The sequence below is a fragment of the Mastigoproctus giganteus genome, chromosome 3, assembly GCF_048544385.1.
Source record: "Mastigoproctus giganteus isolate SK-2022 chromosome 3, ASM4854438v1, whole genome shotgun sequence".
NCBI lineage: Eukaryota > Metazoa > Arthropoda > Arachnida > Uropygi > Thelyphonidae > Mastigoproctus > Mastigoproctus giganteus.
In genome coordinates this window covers 77,815,950-77,829,819 of record NC_143577.1, presented here as the reverse complement: position 1 = coordinate 77,829,819, position 13,870 = coordinate 77,815,950, and the positions used below count along the sequence as shown (strand labels likewise).

The window sequence follows — 13,870 nt, the reverse complement described above, 5'->3', positions numbered from 1 at the left end:
AAGCAAGCTTATGCAGCATCAGCCAAACAAAAAAAACCACTTCCGTTTCACCCCTCCGTTTGTTCGAAATACCTGTCCAGCTGAGCCTTAAATTTATTTAGGCTATCAGCTTCCACAACTAGGGATGGAAATCTGTTCCACCAACCAACTACCCGCTGGCTAAAGGCAAATTTCTGCACATCTATGCTACATCTGTCTTTCCTCAATCTGAATTTATGCCCTCTCAGGTGATTATTCTGAGCAAGAGGAAGAATCCCATCAGCATTGAGCATGCTCAAACCTTAAAACTTTCTTCGTAAGAGCAACCCTTTGTTCCATTCACTAATCTTGTTGCCCTTCTCTATACTCGTTCCAGTAGCCTCTACATCCTTCTTGAATAATCACCTCCTGCTATAAAAATTCCTGTATAACATTGACAAGACACCAATTGCTAGTCTTGCAGCCCACCTGCACTGCTCAGAGAGCTTCATATCTGCCTGTACAATTACCCCCAGGTCATTTTCATTCTCTATCACTGTCAGTGTAGTACCACAGAGTTGATACGTTGCTCTGGGGTTGCTGTTTCCCATATGTAGTACATTTGTCAATGTTAAACTTCATTTTCCACCTCTCAGCCCATCTGCTCAACCTTTCCAGATCCTGTTACAGCAGCATAGCGTTAGTAGTGTCCTTAACAACACTGCCAACCTTTGTATCGTCTGCAAATTTGGACATTAAGCTTGATATACCATCATCGATATCATTTATAAATACAGAAAACAATAATGGACCCAATACTGAACCCTGAGGGACTCCACTAATAACATTAGTCCACGATGAGCAGTGTCCATTGATTACCACTGTCCTCTTCCCTTCAACCATCCCTTCATCCATAGCAGCAATTTTCCTCCGATGCCACATTGCTCCAATTTGTGCAGCAGTCTTCCATGTGCAACAGTATCAAAAGCCTTTCTAAGATCCAAGTATATAATATCAGTTATTCCCTGCATCCAGTTCTTTTGTGACTGCATCATAGTATCCAATCAAATTGGTCAGGCAAGACTTCCCCTTAACAAAACCATGCTGTGTCTGAGCTATAACTGAAATCTTGTCTAGATGATCCTGCAGTGCTTATTTAACCAGTTCCTCCATTAATTTTCCTGGAACAGAAGTTAAACTCACAGGTCTATAATTACTTGTGTCAGCCGTTGAACCTCTTTTGTGAATTGGAGTGACATTTGCCCATCTACAGTCTATGGTACCTCCCCTGAGTCCAAGGAAGCTCTCATAATTATGGCTAAGGGTTTGCTTACTTCCTTTGCGGCCTCCTTTAATATAACTGGATAGATCCCATCCACCGCAGGTGCCTTTCTTGTGTTTATCTTCAACAATTTCTCCTCCACTTTACTCTCAGTTATTACAAGATTATCTAGCTTACTGCCAGAGTTGAATACATCTCTGGCATTCCCCTCGCCGAATAACTCCTCATGTGTGAATGTCGATGCAAAATATTCATTTAGTTTGTTAGCTACCTGAGCAGGATCATCAAAAGTTGAACCATCGATATGAAGTGGACCAATCTGATTCATCCCCTTCCTTCTAGAGTTTACATAAGTAAAGAACTCTTTGCTGTTTTTCTTTGCATCCCTTGCCAAGGATTTCTTGTAATTTGCCTTTGCCTGCCTAACCTCCTTTGTAACTTGGTTACAGATCAACTTGTATCTATCATAGGCTTTCATGTCACCCATTAATTTATATGTATCCCATGCATTTTTCTTCTCTGCCATATGTCTCATCAGTTCATCTGACATCCATTTAGGTCTAAACCTTGAACAGTATTTCTTAGTTGGTATGTAAAGATAAGTTCTTTGAATGCTTCCCATTTTGAATTTGCTGTTGGTAACATCATCAGTTGGTCCCACCGTATAGAATTTAAATACTGTCTCAGACCATCATAGCCGCCTTTATGAAAGCAATAACCCTTCCCTTTACCCCTGATGGTAGTTACCTCTTAGAGTAAATCCCACTTCAGCACACTGTGATTACTGCCACCTAGTGGTTCCTTTATCTGCAGATTCTTAATGCATGAAGAATCACTACTGATAATCAGATCAAGAGTATTACTCCCTCTAATTGCCTCCCGAACATGCTGATGTAGAAAACAATCATCCAATAAATCCACAAAAGTCTTACTAGTGTGTGAGGGACCAACCCACAAATTCAAGTCAGTATCTGGGAAATTAAAATCCCCCCACTATAAGACTCTCTGATTTACTGGCCCACTCTATTTCCCTGTATAGTTTCTTATTATACTCATCAGAGTCATTAGGCTTATAGCACACTCTTACTCTCAATTTTGATCTCCCAGTGCTTATGTCACACCAAACTGACTCGACACTGCACTGTCCAGCGATGTCGACTGGCTTCACTTCCTTGGATTTTGTGTTTCTTAACTAATAGCCTAACCCCTCCTCCCTTCCTATCCTTTCTGTATGCATTGTGCTCCCCAAATTCCAGTTCTGCATTCCTTATATCTGTGTGACTCCACATCTCTGATATCCCAACAATATCTGCCTTTGATGTTTTGAGGAATACCTTAAATTCATCAAATTTATTTACCAAACTCCTAGCATTGGTGTATGCTCAAGTATACATGCACCTGTTTCTATTCTTAGCTACCCTAACACAACCCATGTGTTTACTTGTACCGCAATGACTCCCAGCAGTCTCTGAAATATGCTGCATCTTGTTTTCCAGGCTGCTGCTCATTCCAATAGAAGCAGTGCAAGAATCACTTTCACCTCTGCCAGTGACCACTGTTAATCTATTAGTCCTTGTATCCCTTCCAAGCTAGCAGATTTCGACCCACCTAACACTGCCTCGATAGCATCCGGTTACAGCTCGATAACCTCTCTGTCCCTGCTAGAAAAATTCCTATGTATCATTGACAAGACTGTATGACCTACCCTGGCATCCCATTTGCACTGCTCAGTGAACTTCATATTTGACTGCAGAATTACCCCAAGGTCTCTTTCATTCTCCACTACCTTGAGTGTAACACCACATAGTTGGTACATTTATCCGAGGTTACTGCTACCCATATGCAGTACTTTGCATTTGTCAATGTTAAACTTCAGTTGCCACTTATCAGCTCATGTTCCCAACTTTTCCAGATTCTGTTGGAGCAGCATACTGTCATTACTGTTATTAACAACCCTGCCAACCTTTGTATCATTTGCAAACTTTGACATTAAGCTTGATATACCTTCATCAATATTATTGATAAATATACAAAACAACAATGGGCCCAACACTGTACCCTGAGGGACACCACTAATAACATTAGCTCACATGGAGCAGTACTCATTGACCACCACTCTCTCTCTTCTTCCACTCAACCATCCTTTTATGCATTGTAACACTTGCCCTTAATGCCATACTGCCCCAATTTGTACAGTAGTCTTCATGTGCAACAGTATCAAAAGCTTTCTTGAAGTCCAAGTATATGATATCAAATTTATTTTTTGCATCCAGTTCCTTTGTGACCACATCATATATCCAATCAAATTGGTCACACAAGACTTCCCCTTGATAAACCCATGCTGTGTCTGAATTATTACTGCAGTCTTGTCTAAATGATCCTGCAATGCTTCTTTAACTAGTGACTCCATTATTTTCCCTGGAACAGAAGTCAAACTAACAGGTCTGTAATTACTTGTCATCCTTTGATCCCCCTTTGTGAATTGGAGATACATTTGCACATCTCCAGTCTATGGGTACCTCCCCTGAATCCAAGGATGCTCTCATAATTATGGCTAAGGGTTTGCTTACTTCCTTTGCTGCCTTTAATATAACTGGATAGATCCCATCCACCCCAGGTTCCTTTCTTATGTTTAACTTCAACAATTTCTCCTACACTTTGCTCTCAATTATTACAAAATCATTTAACTGCCTGTTAGAGTTTTGATAAGCATCTGGCCCTCCCCTCCTTGAATAACTCCTTATGTGTGAATGTAGATGCAAAATACTCATTTAGTTCAGCAGCTATCTGAGACAGATCATCTACAGTCAAACCATTGATATCAAGTGGACCAATCTGATTCATCCCCTTCCTTTTAGAGTCTATAAAAGGAAGTTTATAAATTGAGTTTTTGAAATGCTTTATCATTTTTTAAAATAATGTACCAATTACAAATCTATGCTAGCCTTATTATTACTTTCCATAGTTAGTTTATCTAATTTATATTGTGGCTTGTATTATATTTTTTATTCTAAAATTCATTATTACTTATAGTGTGGAAAATCATTTACAAGAAGAAAAGCTTCCAGAGGACCTTTTACAACGTAAACCCCAGGAACCACTTCCATCTGATTGCTGTGGTAGTGGTTGTATTCCTTGTGTTTTTGATATATATGAACAAGAATTAAAAATATGGCAAAATGAATGTTCACTATACTTAAAAAAATCGAAAGGAATTTATAGTGGGGAAGATGAAAGCATATCGAATGAGGTATGGTTAAGCATGGTTAATATCTTATCTAATTTAACTCTGTGCACTGCCCCTTTAAAATATTTTCCGTGTATATCATTTGTCTGAAAAGATTTTCTTGCATGTTTGATTACTTTTCAATTTAAAATTAAAGCCTGTATAGAAAAAACGTTACAGGAACAGATAAAAATAATTTGTCTGTATTTGAAAACCTCAAATCCCATTTTTTTTTTTTTTTTTTTTTTTTTAGGTTTAGATATAGAGTGACCTTAATTTAACTTTCCTTATTTGGTTGCCTCAGCAGAATGATGAATTGTTGAGTTGTATTCAAATGGCCATGTTTCAAAGGATTTGAAAGAAAAAAAAAAAAAAAATTCAAAAGTCACCACCCAGAACTAAAGGAGCCATTTTAACTATGGTTGAACCTCCCAAATTTAAAAACTTGATCTCTATCAGATTTTGGAATTATCTCTAATCTAGGTGGCCATATTTTAGTCATAAAAAAAAAAAAAGCTGCAAAAAATATTGCATTTCTATACTGCCACTTATTGTATATAGTGCTATACAAATGTAGTCTTCTTTTGAGAGGTTACAGCATGTGGAAAAATACAGTAGATATTGCACAGTATTCTAGAAGGGGACAAGTTTTGTGCAGTTGCTTCTCCAAATTAAAATAGTTGAAAGGTCACAATCCTTACAAATACTTTAATTTTCTTATGGGTAGCAAATGGACAATTAGAAATGAAAAGTAATGTTTACAAATGACAAGTCTAAAAGTTCTGAAAATGTTCATTAAACAGCAAATGTGTTTAGTGAATGTTACCTCAGTCATCATGTGTGAATTGTGAAACTTTGAAATTGAGTAATCCATAGCTTATCATAGTGAGTGACTAATTTTGTTCCTAAACAGCAATCAGTCAATTCCATGGCCTAAAAATTTTGTCATTAGAGTGTGGTAAAAACTTACAGCTTTGATGTGAAATCTGCATTCTCCAAAATTGGCTCTGATGCACTTCTTTTGCAGTGGCCCAATCTAAGAATTAAATTTGCTGATTTTCAAGCAGTTTGCTAGATTTAACCGTTTTTCTAAAAGTAGCAGAAAAATAAGGGGTGCCAGATAATAGATTGCCCTGCTTGGAAGGTTTGACTGGAGTAGAGTAGTAGTACCTAACTTTTAAAATAACATGCTAACAATGGAGTTGCTGATTCTCTACCAGAGCTGGCTACTGGTGCATTTTGCATTTACCTCTTCTTGAAATTTTTTTTATTTTGTGGAACATTATGCTTCAAGTTAGTGCAGTTTTGATGTGAAATCTTCTTTTAATTTCATATGTTAAATAAAAACTTATCATATTCTTGTATAATACTTTAGTGAATTTCCCTAACCAAACCAGTTTCATTGCAGTGGTTTAGGTAAGAGAAATTTGTAAATAAGAATTCTGCAATCAAGAAATTGATGTTTACTGAAGTTGTGAAATTGCCAAAGTGATGTAATCACATTCTAAGGCTTAATCATTAAAAAAAAAAGATATACAGTTTGATTTACTGTAGCTGTCAGTATGATTAGTAGCAACTAGTGAGAAATATCCATAAGATTATCAGCACACAACCCAGTCATATAATAGCCTGAGTTTGACTGGCACCAGCAAAAAGGCTGCTTTGAGAATTTATGGCAGCGTTTCTCCTTCAAGCCACCAAAGCACACATTTACTTCAGATTTAAACAAAGAACTTTAATGGCAAATATGCCATTAGAATTCTTTGTTTTGCATAAATCTTCAAATGGATGTACAAAGTGGCTTAGCCACATCAGTCACCACAACTGCTTTTCATGATTTTCCAATTTGCTAATTTCACTTCTTAGTATAAAGTTTCAGATAGTTACTCGTTGCTTCTACTCACTTCTAGATCTTATTCCTCCAGTTGATGCTTCAGTCAATTCTCCTCCCCCTCAACCTAACTGTATATAGTAGTTTCATTATATTAGGTGTGTTAGGGAAATTTGTAAAAGCAAACAGTTGAGCATATTTGAATTCATACAAATGAGCATCTTTTCTGTTGCCAACATTAAAAAACAAAAAAAATTGCTTCAGATTTTTGTAGAAATGTATGGCAAATTGTGATCAGTAGCACTTGATTTTTTTTTTTTTTTTTTTTATTGAGCATTATGCTGCTGTGAAAGTGCAGTGTTTTCCTTTAACTGCAAATTAGAATACAAAACCTTTATTCTTTTTTAATACTTTAGTGTTTTTCTAATTTAACCATATTCAACAGTTTTCATTTTAGTAATCTAGGAAAATTGTAAAACTAGTTAGTTAACATTGAAGTTTTGGAATCAAGAAGCCTGCAGCAGATAAACATATGCACAGGAGAGTTCCTGACATTGTCAACTGTTCAATTTATCAGGATTCTGATATGTTTTGTTTACCTCTGTTGGATTACCAATGTGGGTAAAAGAACAGTTGCCAGCATCACTACTGAAAAAAACATTGAATCTTCTCAGATTTTGATGATAGGATAATCCAGCGAGTAGGTTGTTGATAGTTTTCAGAGACTCTTTCTTAATCTTTGCCAATGTTTTTTTTTTTTTTTTTTTTTTTTTTTCCCGCCTTGCCATTTTGAACAAGAGGTACTATGCAGATGTCTAGACTGATAGATTTTGCTACAGATTTATAACCTAAGTGGTCACACAAGTTGATCACAACAAAAAAACTTGACCCAGCTGTGGATGAATATTTTTCTCATTAGATACTAAATGATATAAAAATTTTTATTAAAAACAAGATAAATGTAGAAAGATTTTTGCTCTACTTATAAATGAATGCCAAACTGAAGCCCAAGGGAAAAATGAACTATGTAAAATCTCATTTAAATCCTATATAATGGAAGTAAAATTATCAGATAGTTTCTCATTCACAGTACACAATATGTTGTGTACTGTTGTGTGAAACAAATTGCAAACAAGACTTAATGAGAAAAGTTGCATAACTAGATGCTAGGGGTATTTCATCTGCAAGCACTTTCATCATGTGCTGCTCAAATAATCTTTGCCAATAAGACTAATAATTACTGGACAACGAAGTTTCAAGTTTTCCATGAAAGTTGCTTGAAAATTTGTGCAATACAATAAACTCAATTTTACAGACCTTTATTTTAACAGAGTTTGGATTTAATGGATTAAAAAAATTAGGTTTACTGTTCAAATCCTTTGCACTGGCGTGTTGATCTATCGATAGGATGAGGAGCTCATCTTTTGATCAACTCGCCTCTGTGACGATTTGTCCAGTGTTTGAAATGCCGTGATTATCTGACCATTATTATCCTCGTGGTCCTCTGACAAGATGGGGCATAATGGTCAGTCTATTTTTGTTTTATTCAGTTTAATTTTGTATTGTAGTTGGTTTCTGACTCTGTTAATAGTGATATTTCATGCAATTTGGACTTGGTGCTGCTGGGGGTGCCGCTAAATTTTATTTAATTCAATTTTTTATTCTAAATTATTTGGAGCATAACTTCTACAATACTTTAGTATTGTAGAAGTTATGTAGAAGTGAAGGTAGTAATACTTTGTCTTAGTACCTTTCTTCCCTCCCCACTGTTTGCATTTACGCCTTTAATTTCAATCTATTTTTCGCTCTATTGGTTTGCCATACTGCTAGCTTAAGTTTTATTATTACTATTATTTTTCCTGTTTTATTTATATATATATATATATATATAATGTTTTTTTTTTTAATAATATTTATATACATAATAAGCAGAAATATGTGCACTTGTGCACATATTTGAAATTTTGTGCACTTAGTGATCAGTCCTTTAAAGTGTAAAATAGATGTAAAACACATAGTATGTTTTAAAATTTTTAACTTTTTATTAAAAATTAATGAGTACTACATAAATATTAAGAAAAGATGATTTTTCATTTTTTTTTTTTTTTTTTTTTATTAACATATGTACAAACACTTTTCTTATACAATCATCCAGTTCTACAGGGATGGTCTATAATCCTTCTGATTATAGACCATCTCATACAAATAAGAAAAGATGAAATAAATATTGGCACTGTTTAAACAGCATTCAAGAAACCCAAAACATTTTCAAAAAAATTAAAGAGAAAGTTTACTTATTTATGTTATGTTTTGGGCACCACCACCATTACTGGATTAAATTTCAAATTTCTTTCTTTTCTTTTCTTTTTTTTTTTTTGAGGACCCTATATGATAAAGCATAAAAAATAAAAACCTTCAGCCTATTTTAGTTTTTTCTTATGTACCAGATGGTTATAAAATAAGTTTCCCTCTTCAGGAGACCCTATTGTCAAAACGGTTAGAGATAGCACTGTGAAAATTGGTGGGTATGTCATTTAGGGTACGGGGAAGCGATTTGTAGAAGGAAAAAAATTTGTTCAAATTCCTGCCACCACCAGGGGAGAAATTGTCACTGTAAACTTGAGATGGAATACTTAACTTAGGATTAGATTTTAATATCAGAACTGAGAAATCTACAGATATTGTTCTGTGTGCTTTCCTTCACTTGAGATGACATTCTGAAAACAGAGGACTGTGTGTGACACGGTTTCACATAGCATCTCATTGGGGATGTTGGCTACATGCTGTTTAATGCTTGCTTTCAAATTGACATGCATCTGTATGCCACCAGGGTAAACTCTGTCTTTCAGGTATCCCTATAGCCAGAAATCACAGGGATTGAGATCTGCTGATCGGGCTGGCCACAACTGTGGAAAGTCTCTAGAAATGATGTGATCATTTCCAAATGTTCAGTGAAGCAGTTCCTTCACTTGTCGACCAATGTGGGAAGGGGCACCATCTTGCATGAACACTATGGTCTCCAAGCATTGCCTTCCTTGCAGAGCGGGAATAATGTCATCTCTTAGAAGAGAGCAGTACCGTGCATTAGTTACAGTACACTTTACGGGCCATGAAGTGTAGACTCTTCAAAGAAAAATGGTCCAATTATAAACTCTGATGTGAATCCACACCATACTGTAATGTATGGACTTTGTAGTGGCCTTTCATGCACAGCAGACGAATGAGAAGTTTCCCATATTCGTCAGTTTTGTGCATTTACAGCCCATGAAGAAGTGAAATGTCCCTCATCAGACCACAAGGTCATTTGAACCCATGTATGGTCAAGTTTCATACGAGCCAGAAATTGTAGAGCAACGTCTATTCGTTGTTGCTGATCACAAGACTTTAGTTCTTGCACTACGTGAATCTTACATGGGAACCAGCATAAAGTTATTCAAAGCACTTTATGTACAGTAGACCAAAGAAGGTTCAAGTCTCTTGACACACCTATGGCACTACCGACTGGTAGTGTTTCGCATTCTGACCATTGCAACCACCACTTCATCCACTACCTTCATCCACTCCGTTCCAATACATGGTCGTCCCCTGCCTGGAATTACACCTAACTCCCCAGTTGCTTCAAATTTCTTTATTAGTTTTCGAAGCCCCACTGACATCAAAGGTCCTTTGCGCAAACCTTTAAGTTTCCGATATTCACATAGTGCTGCATTAGCATTACTATTATTCTGGTAGAACAGTTTTACTAAAAGAGCACGTTCCTTTTTTGTAAGAGCCATAATGGTTATTGAGATGGCATTGGTCTTTCTGCTTTTATCTAACAGGATGTCATTTGCGTAAGCAGCGTGTCTCGAAGTAAATGACAACTTTTACATATGTGCAGCGCCATTCCCCCCTGGTGGCGGAAATTTGAACTGATTTTTTTTCTTCTACAAATCGCTTCCTCATACCCTAAATGGCATACCCACCGATTTTCACAGCGCTAACTCTAGCCGTTTTAACACTGGAGTCTCCTGAATAGGGAAACTTACATTAATTTTGTATTTTAGACATTTAACATGTATATCTTGGTTTTCTAATTTTAGACTCCTGTAATCACACCTACTGAATATAAGTATTTTGTATTGAAAGATATAATTAAAGAAACGGCCCAGTGTAATATATATCGATTTGAAATTCCTAATGACAGGTGCTTAGGCTTAAAAGTTGGTGAGCATTTAATCTTGAGGTGAGGCTTTTGCTACATTATTATAAATTTTTAAAATAATATAAATTTTGATAAATAATATTACTCTGCATGAAACCAGTTATTTTGTTTGTAATAAATATAAAGATAAACATGCATGCCTAGTAAAGGGTAAGAGAAGTGCAATTTCTAACCTTCAGTGGTTTCCTTATGTGGTATTGAATTTTAAGGAATATGTGAGGTGTCTTAAACAGGACAAAATTACATTATAAATATTGCTAAATATGGTTCTACTTTATAGTGTTAACTAGAGCAATATTTAGTCCATTAGAATCTACTAGAACCTATATTTTATTATATTTTGGCTTATGTTTGTATTATATTATATATGCACTATCCTGCCAAGGGTCACAATACACCCCTTTGGAGGAAATTGTGACCTAAAAATATACAGATACCTTGGCCTATAAAAATGATGGGCAAGTTAGCCCAGAATTCATATCAAATATGTACACAAAATAGGAGGCAATCAAATTGGCAGAGTCAATGCCAATAACTGAAATGCTGAATAGATTAAAATGCTGGCAAGATTAAATTAGTGACACATCAAAATACCAGTAGGGTCACTATTTTGATCAAATGGTTAGAATGCCAAGAGGATTAAAACACTGGCAGTCAATACAGGCTAAAATGTCAGTCTCCGTAGCCGAGTGGTCAGGAGCGGGAGTGCAGTAGCACGCGCTCTTTGAGTAGACCGGGGTTCAAGCTCCTGACTGCTGAATACGGTCAATCTGCCAACCCGCACTGGACCAGCGTGGCAGATTATGGTCTGTTTCCCTCAGCATGAATTGTTGAGGAGGCTTCCATCCTGCAGTGGGTTGATAATGAATGGCTGCACTTCATTACACTGTCGTGTAAAATGTACACATTAATACTATAGTCAAAAATTTTTTTACAAAATTCCTCTTCTCCTCTAGAGAGGTACACTGTAGAGGAAATCATGATTAAGATTTGGATCTATAACCAATGATTATTATCATTTGAACTCACATGACCACTAAACACTAATGGTTTTGTATTTTCTGTCTTCTGAATACCCCTAACCCTGTGTGGCCATTCCAGAGTATAAATGGAAAATAAATTAATTTATTTTATTACTTCTCTTTTTGTTAAATAAGTACTATAAAGAATTGACATGCAATAAAGGATTCACTAATAATAATGATGATAATGCAATCACAATACAATATTTATTTGTCATCATTTATTGCAATCTCATAACTGAACCTATTACGGATTTTAAAATCCTATCAAGTGATTAAGCATTTCCAATGAGCAAAATTATACCCGTTCTCCACAAATAAAAAAAAATTTAGAATACAATAAAATAAAAAAACTGAGAGAAGGGGGGGAATCAAAAATTGCTTGATTCCACAAAAAATAGAGTAAAAAATAAACTGTTTTGGTTTCCTCATAATAATAATAATGAGCATGATTAGCCCAGTAGTTATGAATCCAGACCACCAATATCATGGACACAGGTTTGAATCCCACCACAGGGGGGAATAAAGGAGGGGGGAGTCACACAAGTTGCTTCTTCGGACCTACCTTCCCCAAGGTCAAAGCAATGGCTGGTGCAGAGAGTGAGGCCATCTGGTGTTCCTACCATAATTGCTATCCACCACTGGAAGTTAGAACCAAAGCTTAAAACAGGTACATCTCCATGTACCTGTTTGATGAAGATGAGTTATAGAAATAGAGCATACTGCCTTGAGTGTACCACAGGATCAAGTCACTCGCATTCAGGCCTTGGGCAGAGGTATTGGTTTGAAAAGTCATAGACTGTCTCCCATGGATGACAGTAGAGAAAGTGGTGCTGTCTCCTATATGGCCACCCACAACTGTAGAGCAAGCCTATCCAGCCCAACCGACTGGAAGAGCTTCCTGTGCAACTGAGCTAATGACCACCCAGGAGGGAAGAAGCCAAGGCATGAAGTGAGCATCAAAATGAATATATTCATCATGCAAGCAAACTACGAAGTAACAAAATTAGAGACATGACAATGTACAGAACAAAACTACACACAAAGTGGTTGGAATTATTCCTGACTTTTCAGATAGCAGACCAGAGACTAACCTGATAGCTCCTGAAATCATGGAAAAAATCAAGCAGGGTGTGAGCGACTAACCACAACCAATAACGAATACGGCCATAATGAAATCAGAACTTGGAGGAAGAACAAGAACTACAACCCAGAGCAGCCGACTGCAAACAGAATTCAAGGGAATAGACCTCACAAAGACCCATACCAAAGCAGAGACCCAACAGAATCCTTTAGCAAGTCAGAGGCCACCTCAATACACGAATAATACCAGATTATCTCAATAACGACGAAGTAACACTAGACACCATCCATTTATTGTGTCGCTGTAGCAGCCACTAGGATAAATGGAAGGGAAACCAGAGAACAGTATAACACAAAATGCAAAGACAAGGAACCACCAACCTGGAAAAGAAGGCTACAGCAGAAAATAGAAGAGATAAGATAGGCCTGACATAGCAGAGTGGTCAGAAGCTAGTGCAGGAGCATGCGCTCCTTGAGTGGACCAGGGTTCAAGCCCATGACTGCTAAATATGATTAATGTTTGTATTGATAATTAATTGTAAACTCCACTGACCTGGTGGTCGTGGCGGAGTAAGACCAAAAAACCTCTTCAAACTTCTAAAGATAAGCCAACTGACGGAGTAACAAGTAAGAAGCTGATCAGAAAAGTGAAGGCCATTGTCAAGAAAGACATCATCCACAGCAAACATGAGACCTATAATCAGAAGATTGAAGAATACCTTGACACTCACAAGCAAAAACTCCTGGCACTCAGCAAGAGACCTTGCCGTTACAGGGAGAGTGCTCAGAGGAAAACAGACAACAGGATATTTGATAAAAACCAGAGAGCCTTCTACAGGAAAATTGGACCCACCATCCAGAAAGCACTTGGAGTTCCGGGGCAACTTGTGGAGCAGCAAAGTTAGCTATAACAACTGAGCCCCTGGAGAGATCTAGAATGGAAGAAAACCAAGGACATACAGAATGGGAGATATGGGAGGAAGAAGTACAACAGTAATTAGTATTAGTAGAGGCATATGATGCAAGAAAGCAAGCTTATGCAGCATCAGCCAAAAAAAAAAAAAAAAAAACCCACTCCCATTTCACCCCTCCGTTCGTTCGAAATACCTGTCCAGCTGAGCCTTAAATTTATTTAGGCTATCAACTTCCACAACAAGGGATGGAAGTCTGTTCCACCAACCAACTACCTGCTGGCTAAAGGCAAATTTCCGAACATCTATCCTACATCTGTCTTTCCTCAATTTGAATTTATGCCCTCTCAGGT

General features: G+C 36.8%; 1 protein-coding gene across 1 annotated transcript in view; it reads left to right on the top strand.

Moving 5' to 3' along the window:
* Positions 1-13,870, top strand: part of LOC150088096 (NADH-cytochrome b5 reductase-like) — a 190,621-nt gene that overhangs the window by 17,541 nt on the left and 159,210 nt on the right. The window contains exons 2-3 of the mRNA XM_090370016.1: positions 4,274-4,490; positions 10,380-10,522. Coding sequence (XP_090226142.1) covers positions 4,274-4,490; positions 10,380-10,522 — 360 coding nt within the window. The remainder of the gene's footprint in view (positions 1-4,273; positions 4,491-10,379; positions 10,523-13,870) is intronic.